This window comes from Panthera uncia, chromosome F2, assembly GCF_023721935.1.
Source record: "Panthera uncia isolate 11264 chromosome F2, Puncia_PCG_1.0, whole genome shotgun sequence".
NCBI classification, from domain to species: domain Eukaryota; kingdom Metazoa; phylum Chordata; class Mammalia; order Carnivora; family Felidae; genus Panthera; species Panthera uncia.
In genome coordinates, this window is record NC_064812.1 from 3,359,289 (window position 1) to 3,373,152 (window position 13,864).

General features: G+C 52.5%; 1 protein-coding gene across 2 annotated transcripts in view; it reads left to right on the top strand.

The window, feature by feature from the left end:
- The window catches only part of TRAPPC9 (trafficking protein particle complex subunit 9), a 566,939-nt gene that overhangs the window by 74,733 nt on the left and 478,342 nt on the right, over positions 1-13,864 (top strand). For both annotated transcript variants that reach the window (XM_049633425.1, XM_049633426.1), the window contains 2 exons: positions 2,062-2,278; positions 6,048-6,191. In XM_049633425.1, coding sequence (XP_049489382.1) covers positions 2,062-2,278; positions 6,048-6,191 — 361 coding nt within the window. The remainder of the gene's footprint in view (positions 1-2,061; positions 2,279-6,047; positions 6,192-13,864) is intronic.

A 13,864-nucleotide genomic window follows, 5' to 3' on the forward strand; every position in this document is an offset into this window, starting at 1 on the left:
TCTTTGTGGCTTTGATTTTCATTTCCCCGATGGCTAATAATGTTGAATATTTTTTATGTGTTTATTGGCCATTTGTGTATCTCCTTTTTAAAAAAATTTTTAAAAAAAATGTTTATTTTTGAGAGAGAGAGAGAGAGTGCGAGCACTGTGAGGGGCAGAGAGAGAGGGAGACACAGAATCCGAAGCAGGCTCCAGGCTCTGAGCTGTCAGCACAGAGCCCAACGCAGGGCTTGAACCCACGAACCAAGAAATCATGACTTGAGCTGAAGTCGGACGCTTAACCAAGGCTGAGCCATCCAGGCGCCCGCTCGTTGCCCATTTTAAGTTGGGTTGCTTGTCTACCTATTATTGAATTGTAAGAATTCTTTATATATTCTATGTGTAAATCCTGTATGAAATATAAAAAAAATGATGCTTTCACTTTAGAAAATGTCCAGTGGTCGTACGGGGGGTGTGGTGGGGGACGGAGATTGAGTATGAATGTGACTAATGCAGGAGAAGAGGGAAATGACGCAGTGGAATCCAGAAAGGCGGTGAGGATTTAGGGAAGGAAGAGGCTGCTCACACCGGAGAGCAGGAGGTCCAGTGTCTGGGAGGGGTGCTGGGTGGGCTGCTGCCGTGGGGGGGACACGGGCCTGCCTGTTACTTTCTTGTTCTGCCTGGAATATCCGTGCCTGGCTGACCCCTCCTTCATCCCCGCCTCCTGGAGAGTCAGCCCTCATCTGTGTTTCATTGAACTCTGAGCAGTTCTTCCTACATTTCTTCACTGTTGTCTTCCCTGAGGGCAGGCGTCTTTCCCTGTTCTGTTCCCTGCCGTGAGCCCAGCCCCAGGGGCGGTGGACCCCAGAAGGCATTCAGTGAACAGGTGTCGACAGAATGAGAAAACACACACATCAGAATTGTCCCATTTGGCTGGGTCACAGGTAGGCAGCGGGCCTGGGGTTACGAGGGCACACTGGTGTGCCAGAGAGGGCTCTGGGTTTGTGGTTGTAGTACCCAGGGGCTTCCCAGTGTTTCTGAGAAGGGGTGACGGGCTCTGAGCTGTGCCCCAGGAACACCGGTCTGGCGCGTGTCTGTGAGTGGATAAAGGAAGGTCTTGAATGCTGGTTGGGAGACATTTAGATTCGTCTTCCAGGTGAGGGCCCAGGTGAGGACCATGGAGGTGGGCACGGAGAGGGCACTGAGGAGCACAAGTTGGTGGGGCCGCCAGGCTGTGGTTCTGTGCTCACAGAGGTATCTGGGCAACAGGCTGATCATCAGGGCTTGGCAGAGGGACCGAACCGCCTCCTTAAGCGGCATAGCCTTGAGCAGCAGGGTGGGTGGGGACTAGCCTCCCTCTTTACAGGTAGCTGTGGCTCAGTGAGGGTTAGCAGAGCCCTGACCCGAATTCTGGTCTGGTCTCTGACACTTCTGGACTGTGTGATTTACATAGCTGTTAATACCTCTCTGAGCTTCAGATTCCCTTATCCGTGAGCTGGGGTACAAATAGTTGATGGGATTGTTGTAATGATTGAGGTGCAATAGATTTGCTGCCGTTTGAGAAACAGAAGTTGTTACTGCATCACGGGGGTGTGGGGAGAGTCCAGGCAGGTCATGGATGAAAGAAAACTTTCTGGAAGCATGAAGGCTGAAGCCCAGGTCAGGTGTTGTGGCTGTTAACGGCTCGTTGTCTGGTTAAGTGGCTCCATATGTTTTCTGCTTTGAAAAGTTGCGTGTTTGATGGAGGTCCCTTCCGAAATCCTAGTGTGTCGGTGAACTGTCGTTCCTTTTCTTTTCTAAGGGAGCTAAAAGCGGATGCCGTGTGCTACGTAACAAATGCCTTTGTTCCAGAGTTACGGGCCTTACTCACAAAAGGACAGGATGAACTTGAAGAGATGGGTCTCCTAAAGGCCTTGGGACTTGTGTGTATCACCGTTTCTGTGCTTTTCCGGGTGGTGTCTTCAGGGTGTGGGAACTCGGCCTGGCTCTGCCTCAGCGTTTCATCGTGTCTCTGTTTTATGAAAAAGCTCTTTTTATGTGTTTCATTTCTCACAAGCTTTTTGCTTCCTGCCTGTGCTCCAGCTCTCCGAAGAAGAAAAAATCCAGCGATACAGCATCCTCTCTGAGCTCTACGAACTGATCGGCTTCCGTCGGAAGTCCGCGTTCTTCAAGCGCGTGGCCGCTATGCAGTGCGTGGCCCCGAGCATCTCCGAGCCCGGGTGGAGGGCCTGCTACAAGCTGCTCCTGGAGACGCTTCCCGGCTACAGCCTGTCGCTGGACCCCAAGGACTTCAGCAGAGGTATTGGAGGTCTCACTGCTGCAACTGTTTGGCCCAGTTCCCCACGCATCGTTTGAGCACTTGCCCTCCCGGTCAGACACTGTGGTTGGCGGCGGATGGGGTTCAAAACCACCAAGCCCCCGCCTGCCCTTGGGTACTTACGAGAATACTTAGGATGATCTAATAAACAAAGAGTGGTGCTTTGCTTGGGGGCTGGCGTTCTTTTGGCTGGTCCCTGTCCTGGCCCTGGTGGTAGAGATTGGAGTTCAGGGCAGAAATAACCGGCAAGTCGTGGACGCCTGTGGGATTTACGTTCAAAAAGCTCGGTGTTGTTGGTGGAAGAGGAGATGGGGCTGTGAAGGTGGGTACAGGCTCAGTTCAGCCACCTTCCAGAGAGGTTTCGTGGGAGGAGGTTAGCGCTCGGGAAAAGGGCAGAGTTTTTAGAGCAATCACACAGTTGTTTTGTACAGAGAGGATAAAGGGTATTTTAAAAGTTTCCACTTGCACACTGAATAGAATCCCCGTTTACCGTGCTTCAGAGAGACAGTAGGCAAGGTCGCTGTTGCTTTCCAGTTACCGTTTTTTGGTGCCCTTTGAATGTAACTGCAAGCTGGCTCCAGAGGGAGAGCCAGCTACCCAGGCCTTCTGTGAGTCACCAGGAGTCGTCTGATGTGTCCTGTGAAACATAACATCTGAGAGTCCAGGGTCGGAGGCTTCCTTCCAGACGCTCTTCCCTGTTCCTCACTGTTTAACTGCCAGCCGCCCTTGGGTCTCAGCTGAACGTCACCTACGCAGAGAGGTCCCCCAGGGTCCCTCAGCCTAAGCGGAACCTGTTTATCTTTCCTCTTTCATCGAATCCTGTTGTTCCTCCTCCTGGCACCTTCCATAATTTGCACGTGCATTTAAAAATCAGTTGGGGCGATGGTTTCACATATGCTTCCCACACTAGCCTGTGTGCCCTGTGGGAGCAGAGCCCCCGACTCCCACTGTGTCCCCAGGCCGGCACACGGCAGGTGTCCCAAAGCCTAGTGAGCGGCTACAGCTTCCTGTGTTGGTTACCAGTTGTCGAATAGAATTTCTTGATCTTAATTTTTGAATGAGATGAACGACATAGGTTTCTTTTAAAAAGTACAACAAATGAGCACATCTTCAAGTGATTCGGTACTTTTTTAGCCTTTTGTTTGGGAGGGGACGCTTGCCATCGTTTTGTGAAAGAGGTTGAGACCGAAGGTAAAGAAGTGCGATCAAATAAAGTAAAAATGATAAATGTTGGCTGGCTATATTTTTAATAAGAAATAAAAATCTCTTTAAACTTCATCTCCGCTGTTGCTCTGGACCACTTCAAACATTTCTCAGAGAATTAGATGGAAATGTTCTCAAACCCTGAACCTGCGGATGAAAGTAAATTGTATTCTCAGGACCTGAAATGTATTTCTATTTCTTGAAATGAGCATTTTCCCTAGCTGGTTACAGAAAGTGAGGGTAGGCACACAGAAGCATACGGTGTTGTATTGGCCAGCTCACAGGGCTGCGTATTATCATTTTCATCTTGTGTTACTGTGTATGAGGATTTGTGAATGTATGTGCTGTGTATGAAGATCAGCCTTTTCCTGAGTGAGGGATTCAGTCTTCCCCAGGAGCTTTTGCAAAAGAGACTGGCAGGGCAGATGGGTTTGCTTAAAGACAATTGTTGACGTAACAAACTCTCAAATTGGGAGAACTTTCTGAATGCAAGATGTTGAAAATGTTGTCACTTGGTCATATGTTGCATATCTGTCTTAAGAATAAAGAGAGTCACCTTTTATTGCGGGAGCAGTTTGAATCGCATAGAAATTGTGGCTTGTACACTATTTAGTGTTAAGAAAATTTGTGCTCAGCCTTACTCATAATTGCCTGTGGCAGGAACTGTATCATTATGTATTTAAAAAAAAAAATCAGCATAGGGATATTTGCCTGATGTTTAAGTGAGAAAACCTTCTTGATGCCCTAGTGTTGAGATTCGTTAAATTGGGTCATTTAGAATTCATGGCTTGGTTAGTCATGAAATTGATTTCAGCTTCTTAATCCTTTTTAAAATCTCTTATTTCGTTTTGGCATTCGGTCTTTGCTTCTTTGGACAGTGAGGAAGTATTGCAGGGACTTGTCTTTCTCTGTGTCCCCGTGGTATGAAAAGTGCTGCTGTTTTCCATTCCCAGTGGTTTTTGTAAGACAGACTCTAGGGTATGAGGTAGATTTTGTGGTGTGTGTGTCTGTGTGTGTTCATGCACCTCCAAGACTTCCAGTTTAGAAAATTATTATGAAGTAAGTTAAATATATACAAATTAAGGAGAATAGTACAATGAGCCCATCACCCAGAGTAAGTGATTATCAAGAGTGTGCCACTTGTGCTTTATTTTTACCTTTTTTTCCCGTGTATTTGTCGTTTGTGGACGTGTTTAGGGCAAATCCCAGAAATCATGTCATTTTACCCTACGTGCTTAAGTTGCATGCCTGAAAAAGAGGGCATTGCCTTTCATGAGGCTTTCAACTTGACCCACATGCTGTGAAACCCCACCGTGTATCAGGCATCCCACCAGGCGTTAAAGATACTTGGGTGAATAAGACACAGTCCTGGCTCCCAAGGAAATGGAGGGTCGGTGGAAGGAATAAATCACGAGGTTACAGGTGCCTCGCTGTACCTGCCAGATAACGCCTGTGGGGCCGAGTCTGTGCACGATACGGCAGCAGGACATGAGAGGGAGGGCTGGCCAGCCGCGTGCGGCAGGGCGGTGGGCGAGGAGGTCAGTGGGGGCTGTGACTGGAGCCCTCAGTCTTCTCTCCCAAGCCGTAGGGCCCCAGACATGCAACACTGTGCAGTGACATGTGTGTTGGGATCCCATTACAAGGTCTCCTTCATGAGGGATCTCCAGGTAGAAAATATTTAGAAGCAGTAATTGTTGCCAGAGGGAGATGGAATAAATAACTCTAAGATTCTGCGGTCTTAAAGAGGTAATTTTCGATGGCTGTGCAACTGACTGCCTCACCCTAAATTTTACCCATGCTGATTTATTTCAGAGGAACAGCTGCAGAAGTCTGTTGGTAACCTTTTTTTAGCTGTCTGCCTTTATGAGCTTTTCTTATAGGCTAAAGTAAAAAACAAACAAACACATTTTCTAATGGCCTTGGTGGTTGCTAACGAAGGCCCATCAAGTACCAGTGTTTCTTTGAAAAAAGTTGTGTATCTAACTCAAATACATGCCATTGGAAACATAATCTTTTATTATAACCTTACTGTAATGATTTCCAAGTGCTTATTTTTATTTATTTGTTGGTTTAGGGGGAGAGAGAGAGAGAATATGCAGGGGAGGGGCAGAGAGAGAGAGGGAGAGAGAATCTCAAGCAGGATCCGCACTGTCAGTGCGCAGTCTGATGTGAGGCTTGGTCCCACGAACCGTGAGATCCTGACCTGAGCCGAAATCAAGAGTCAGACATTCAACCGACTGAGCCACCCCACCCGGGAGCCCTTCAAAGTGCTTATGTTTACATTGTGTCTTCATAGAAGAGAAAAAGTGTACCATAAACCATTTTTTTAACTGTATGAAAACACCCATCCCTTATGAGTTCTTTCTGGGGTGCGTAAACACGGCACATTTCTCTTGTCCTTTGGTTTGATAGTCCAGGCACTTGTCTTTAAATCACCGGGTTTGACACATGCCATCGCACGTGTTTCCACGGAGGCTCGCGTCTCCGGCTCCGTGGCCGGCGCCCTCCTGGAGCCCTTTGAGAACCTTCTGTGACTTCCACCCCACAGGTACACACCGAGGCTGGGCTGCTGTCCAGATGCGTTTGCTTCACGAATTGGTCTACGCCTCCCGAAGGATGGGGAATCCTGCTCTTTCCGTCAGGCACTTGTCCTTCCTGCTGCAGACCATGCTGGATTTTTTGTCCGATCAGGGTGAGTGAGTTCAGACTACCACCCTTTTCAGCACTCTTGGCTCTGGCCCCCGTAAACACTGGGCTTAGGTCTAGGTGGGTGGCACTTCCCCATCCTCCGTGTCCTCTGCTCCCCGTGCTGCCCTCACTGTCCTCCACGGGTGCCTGATGCTGCTGCCCAGCATTCCCTCCCCTCCCGGACCGTCTCTCACCCCACTCTGCTGCTTCTATGTCTCTGGCTGGTGCCGGGATGCGGGATGGCCCCCCCCCTGCACAGGCCCCACTTCCTTTTGCCTACATTGTATCAGACAGAAATGTCCAAGTAGAGCATGTATATAGAGAAGTGCATGGTTCATCAGAACGTAGCTCAGTGCATTTGCCCCCGTGACTGTTACCGTTTCTGTAACTGGCAGCCGGAGGGGAAACGTGACCAGAACCACAAGGACCCCTGTGTGCCCGTCAAGGGCGGCTTCTGTCTTGCTCTTACAACCAAGGGTGCCGTTTGCCTGTGTTTGTACCCGTGGCATCATGTGGTATTTCTGCCCAGGCGTCAGGTGACTTTCTTCTGGGCCCTTCTGTCGGTCGTCCGCTCCTACGGTTACTGGGTGGCATCTGTGTTTTGGGTTTCGGTCATAATCTGTTTATTTCCAGCCCAGATTCCACCCTGGGTCCAGACACTTGGCCACTTGCAGGGCATGGCCCTTTGCCTGTGCCACAGCCACTTGGAAGGGAGCACGCCAGCACTGGAGCTCCGTGGCGTCCCCGGCCCACCGCCCCCTCTGCCGGGGCCGCTCAGCCAGCCCGTGTGTGTTGCTGGTTGGGCCCCGTGCCCTCTCTGCCCTGGAGATGAACGAGTGGGGAATTTATTCAGAAGTGCTCCTGAGATCGATAACCGAAGGAGGCGAGGTGGGGCAGAGGGAGCTGAGCCTCTGTGCGGTGTCAGCAGAGGCCCCGCCGGCCCACGGAGGGCTCTGTGCTGCGACGGCCCGGCAGTGCTGGCCTGCACTGTCGCGAAAGCCAGGCCCGGTGCCCGGTCCTGCCGTGCCTGCCGAGGCAGTTTCTGGAGATGACTCCCACAGCTGGGTAAGGCCTCGGCTGACCCCGTGGGACTCTGAAGCTAGGATGGCCCTTCAGAGAGACAGCTTGCTGGGTGGTGAGGGGCCAGGCCCGACTGCTCCCACAGCCGGGGCCCTAGATGCACGCTGCTCCCAGGAGGGGGCATGCTCGCCCCAGGAGGGGGCATGCTCGTGGGTGGGGCGGCTCTCTCCAGCAGAGAACAGTCCGGAGAGGGCAGCACTCCCGTCCCTGGTGGTGCACCGCTGTCTGCCGCGGAGCCGCCCCTCCTTCCAGGTGTTCCTGCGGGGATCTGCCACGGCTCGGCCACCGCACTCCTTCACCGCGCATCCTCTGTCTTCAGGGCTTTAACGTTAGTGGGTATTCCTCCCCCTCTGCCTGCTGATTTCCCCCGACTGCTCTCCTTTCCTGCGGGCGTAACAGTCTCCTCTGCTCCAGGATGGAAGGGGGGTGTGAGGCTTAAATGCGTTAGTTCCAATACAGCATTTATCCTGGAGCTTATACTACAACTGGTAATGGTTAGCTTCAGAACAAGTACTCAAGTTGGCGTGCGATTGCCTTTACAAAACCAAGAAGACAGTCGGTCTGACTCACGCGCTCTTCTAAAATGGGAGAGGAAAGGGGTTCTTTCGTAGCTGTGACAGCACAAGTGCAGTGCTGTGTTTTAAGCAGAAACAGTTGAGGACCTTGGCTCAAGGTGAAGCTCAAGCGTGCGTCACAGGCTTGGGTGAGATTCCTCTTGCGGGGCCTCCTCCTCCACGTCCCGTGTGTCCTCGAACTTCAGGCTGGCCGCGCGGACTTCACGTTGTACCTACCACATGTGCCCATCGTGTGCCGTTTTCTGTGCCCGGTGGCACCTGCTGGAACTTGGGACTGTCACGTTCCTCAGGTGACTTCCACAGCGGTCTCGGAGCGAGGAGCTCCCGTAACATCTCGCTGCTAATGCCCTTGACGCGCTTGCCACGTCCCGTGGTTATTTGTATCTCTTTGGGCTTCGCTGCCCAGACAGGGTCCCCCACGGATGGCGGGACAGCTCGTCCTCTGTGCCCACTTGGTTTCCGCTGCCTTTGGTGCGGCATTTGAATTGTGTTTGTCTTCCTGCCGCCTGCAGAACTTGGCCATTGAGGACTCGCATGGCAGCTGGCTTCGTGAACGGTCCGCACCTTGGTTTCTCTGAAGCAAGGGTTGCAGACGAAGGCAGAGTTCCCAGAACAGGCCGTCTCTAGTGTCCAGTGGTGACGCGGGCATGGGTCTGTCCCTTGTCTGCTGTATTGAACGTTTGCTTTGCGATGGGCGACTGGCTCTCCTCACCGCCCCCCTCTCCCCGAGGGTGCTTGAACCGCCCCCTGCCCCAGCAACCGTGACAACATAGTGTCCAGTCTGAGTGGAACCTGCCCGCTGGGCCTGAGAATTCTGATCCATGGCACGTGTCCCTCCCCACTCTCGTCACGGCCCTGCTCTCTCTCGGTACCGCTTTCCCACATGCCTCACCTTTAATTGTGTGCCATGTTGCACGACCGTGAGTCACGAGGACGGGGCCCCACGTCCTTGTCCGGAGCTGCTCACACCTTCCTCTGCTTCTTCTTGCAGTTTTTTCTCTTACATATGCACCCCCTGTCCTGCAGCAGGGCCTTTGTGCTGCCGCCCCCCCCTCCGTTCCCTGTCACCAAGTGACTCCTCCAGGTATGGACTCCCTCTTGGCAGCTGTCGGCAGGTGCCGGCACGACCAGACCCTCCCACTCTGTTCTCTTCCTCTGTGCGCTGCTCACGGCTGCAGTGAAATATCCGCACATCGCTAGCTGGTCAACGTCTGTCGTCCTTCCTGGAGCTCCGGGGAGAAGGAGCTTGCTGGTTATTGGAGGTCATGTCCGTTGGTGATCTAAAGACCTTGAGTTTGAAAGCAGAGGAACTTGGGGCGTTTGACTGTTGAGCAAAGAGTCATCTCCTTAAAGGCCTGTGTGTAATGGTATTTGGGTAACTGGAGTCTTTGGAGAAAAGGACAAAAGTCAGGAGGTCTCAAGAGTTCTTTCCTCTGATGGCTGTAACCTCGGATCGATAGTGACGTTCTCCCTGGGCCTCCATTTTCTCATTTGTACAGCTAGGGTGGCACAGTTGTGAGATAGTTTGTTGTTATTTTAATGACCAATATTTTAGTTTATTGGATGACCTTTCCTCTGGAGAGCTCATGGTATCATTTATACAGTTGATAGTTAACATTTCTACATATTGCTGCATTGAAATGAAGTGTGGACTAGGAAACAGCCAAGAAAGAAAGAAACGATCCTGGGCTTGAGGGGGGTGCTTTCTAGTCTTCTTGTCCTACGTCAGACTGCTTGGGCGTTTGCAAGGTGAAGGCGCCACGATCTGGGGCTTTCTTGCCCTTCCCTCTCCCACATGCACCCCAACTGTGTGCAGATCTGAGTGAACTCGTAAGATACGAGGACGGTTGTTAACACAAAAGGCTTCAGTTCCCAGCACTCTTGCCAGTTTTTGCAAGATGAAAGTACTGACTTGAGGATGTATGGACATTTCTTGGGAAGCGTGACCGCGTTAACCTTTTACGATCACTGACGTGGGGTCGCTTCTCCTGACTGGGCGTGCCAGCTCCCGTGGCATCGTGGCAGTGCATTGGTGAGCCCCGTGGGCTGTAGGTGCAAACCTGGTCCTGTGTGCTGCCCAGGGGCCCCTTGAAAGGGAGCGGGATCCCTGACTTCACGAAGGCTCAGCGTGGCGGGCGCCCCTTCCTGCTCTTACTTGCCTGTGCCCTGGCCGTCTGCATCTCTGCCTGCGTTCTGGGCCACGCCTGTTTCTGCCGCCTTCTGACTGTGACACCCCCTTCACGGAGCCTACCCTGCTCACGTGGTCCTGGCTCCCAGCGCTGCCGGTCTGTCCCCTCCACCCCTCCTGCCCCCACAGCCTGTGAGCTCCTCAAGGACAGGGAGTGTCCCCGATACCTGGCCCAGAACCTGGCTCCTGGTAGGCCCTGCGATGCTGCGGGGCGAGTGGGGGCTTCTGTCCCGTTCGGTGTGCCCCTGCCGTGCTGCCCAGCTCCTGTGTCTTCTAGCTGGCCACTTTAAGAATCCTGTAGCCTTTGACCTTCTGCAGCAGGGTTCGGGAAGCCACTGCCCGGGGGGCCAGCCCCAGCCCGCCACCTGATTTTGATTCTTGTGTTGGTGGTTCTAGGATGGCTTTGTAGTTGCTGACCCCACATTCCTGTGGAAAGTAAAAGGCTTGCTGCTTTCACATCAAGTTACTTAAAGGCAAGGGAAAAATTAGGTAGAGATTGAATCCGACAGATTCAAATGAAAAGTCCCAGATGAGAGGATAAAGATTAGCCACACAGTACGTGTGGTCCATGAGTGTGGAGCAGAGAGACGCCCCGCTTTAAGTAATTCCTGTTGGTGCCTCGTGAACAGACGGAGGGTGGGGGTGGCGGTGCTGCTGGGACTGTGGGACAGCCAGTGAGTGAACCTGTGTTAGGGAGCTTCCTCCATCAGACTTGGTGCACCGTGTTGTGGCGGCAGACAGGGTGATGTTCTTGCTGTAGGTTCAGATGCTTCGTTAGTGAAATTTAAACTTCGCATAGTTGCTTGGGCTTGTCCCTGCTGGGGACTAATGGGTTTTTGGGTGTTACTGGGTTCAGTATTTTGCTGGAGGCGACTGGGTCGAAAACCTGTCAAAGCTGCAATTTCTTATCTACTTGGCAGGATTCCTGTAGATTAGAGAACAGGTACCTGGATTGAGTGCAGTGTGTCTGATGCAAAAAAGTGCCTAAAAAGTGTCCTAGGACATTTCTGTTGTTTCCCGCCCAGGGGACCAGGACTCCAGCTCCTTGGTCAGAGGTCAGTGGTTCTTTCGCCCGAGGTGCCTTAAGAGGACCCGAGAGAAATGGAATCTCAGGTGCTTGGGTGGCTCAGTGGGTTGAGCGTCCGACTTCGGCTCAGGTCATGATCTCATGGCGAGTGAGTTCGAGCCCCGTGTCGGGCTCCGTGCTGACAGCTCAGAGCCTGGAGCTTGTTTCAGATCCTGTGTCTCCCTCTCTCTCTGCCCCTCCTCCACTCACGCTCTGTCTCCCTCTGTCTCAAAAATAAATAAACATTAAAAAATTAAAAAAAAAAAAAGAAATGGAATCTCTCATCAGGAGAACGACAGAGTGAGTGCAGAGGGCTGGTCGGCGTGCAGATGTTCTGAGTTGTGTCATAGGTGATGCACAGTAGCACCATCCCTCCCATCTGATGGGAGCGGGGAGGGGGTGGGGGGCAGGTGGGAAAGCGGGGGAGGGCCAGGGGAGGGCCGGGCCGCCGAGGAAAGGCGGTCAGTAGGTCTGGCACTCGAGCGCGTGCCGTCTCCTTCCTGGCCGACGTCCCGCACCCCACACTGAAGTTTTTGGGAATGTGCCCATTGCTGCCCTGCCACTGAAGGTGTGGAGTGAGATCAGGCAGTCAAGTCGTGGTCCTGCTGGAGGAGCGCAAGAATCCCAGTCGCTGTGGTCTAGAACGTGAACTCGATTGGCTGTTAGCACCCGAGGTCGCTGGCCTCTACCCCTGAGGTGGTGTGTGGGGCGCCTCAGGGCCCGGAGCTCAGAGCTAGCCTCAGTTTCCCTGTCCTAGAACGGGATTATAAGGTGCATCTTGTGAGGGTAGTGTGAGAGTGAGTGAGGTAATGGCTTGGACGTTAGAGCAGTGCGGGCCTCTGGAGTGGCCACTGTGTCGCCCGTCCCCCCCACAACAGTTGTCATGCTTTTCCTGCGGGAACCCGAGTATCTTACTAGACTGTATGTTTTAAAAGAAAATGTGTTGGGAAGGCACTCGCCTGCATACGGTTCACCCACTGAAGGTGCCCTGGTACATCCCCAGGGTCATCTGGCCGACAGACACTGTCATCCTCCCTGAAGGAGGCCTTACACCTGTCAGTCTCTGTCCCCTCTCAGCCCCCGCCTGAGCCCTCGGGAGGCATGCTGAGGTGCCCCAGAAATAGTTTTTTTAATGTTTATTTTTGAGAGAGAGAGAGAGAGAGAGAGAGAGCGAGAGCGTATACAAGCAGGGGGTGGGCAGAGAGAGAGGGACACAGAATCCGAAGCAGTGGGGCTCAGACCCACGAGCTGTGAGATCATGACCTGAGCCAAAGTCGGATGCTTAACTGACTGAGCCACCCAGGTGCCTCAAGCTGGGTACCTTTGAAGAGGTTACCGAAGCCTGGTTTCCTGGTCTGTTTTATTTTATGGGAATGAAAATCCGTGCCCTACTCAACCGTGAGTCATTGTGAAGCACAGGTGGGGTGGGAGATGTGAAGCACAGGTGGGCTTTGCAGGTGTCGAGAGCTGCTGCTCATTACTGTGGTAACCGCTCCTTCTTCGTCCCCTCTTTTCCCTCCCTGTCCCCCCACATTCCCTTGTGTCATCCGTCAGTCCCGTGTATCGCGTTCTGAGTTGCCACAGACTTGGATTGAATGCCGTTGTCTTTATGACTTCCGTGACCTTGGACAAATAATTTAACTTCCTTCAGCCCTAGTCTCCTTGCCCGTCCACTGGGGACGAGAGTGTCTCACTGGCTGTGAGTCTTACACGTTCGGCGAAGTGCCTAGGGTGGTGCCTGACCTCGTCGTGTGCGTTCGGTGGTAAGAACGTTTTAGGTGATTATCTCTAGAGAACCGGCTTGAGGAAGAGCGTCGGCTAAGGGGAGAGAGGAGTCCGTGTAAACAGGTGGGTACAGGAGCATCATGGGGCAGTCGACAGTTCTTTTCAGAGGTGGAAGAGTGTTAGGGGTGATGTTCCATGAAGAAGGTGACTTTGACGTTGAAGAACCAATTGGTGTTTGCCAGACCAGACTGAGCAGAAGAAATAGTGTCACTTAGAAGATTTTTCTCTAATGCTGGTGGAATTAAGAGTATTTGCTGTGTTTAGGGCAAGCTGGCCACGGTAGCTTGGTGGCAGTCTGTGTCTGGGATTTGGGGAAGCAGAGCAGATGACCAGTGGTTGTACCGTACGACCCAGCCGTGGCGGTCCTGGGTGTCCCCTCAAGACCGAGAAAGCACGTGTGCACACAGACACTTGGCCACCGGTGGTCACAGCCGCATTGGGTGTAACGGCCCTGAGACGGGACCAGCACAAGTGGCCATGGACAGATGAATGGATGAAGAAGACGCGGGGCACCCTACCTGGATGACTCGCTCTTCCTCATCCCTTCCTGCTTTCCTTTTCCCTGCCATCCTTCCTTCCTCGTGGCTAACTTGTGCTCATCCTTCACGTTTCAGTGTAGACACCACGTTTATACTTTCCTATGAAGCCTTTCCTGGGCCCCCAAGGCCATCTTGGGTTCCTCTGCGGTGTCCCCACTGGCGGATGTAACTTGCCTACAGGAGCACTTTGGACCCACTCTGTGCCTATCGCTTGTCTAATGGACAGACTGCCCGCTGGGCCTGCAGGGTCTCTTAACCGGCTGTTTCTCGCCCCTGGCACCTCGTGGCGTGCATTGGCGTGCACGTGTTCTTGAGTGCACGAATAACACACATTTTCCTCTTTTCAAAAATAACTATTGAGATCGAAATCACGGACCACACAATCACACTTTCGTATGCTCACAGATATGTGCACCTCCATCACAGTCATTTGTAAACATTTTT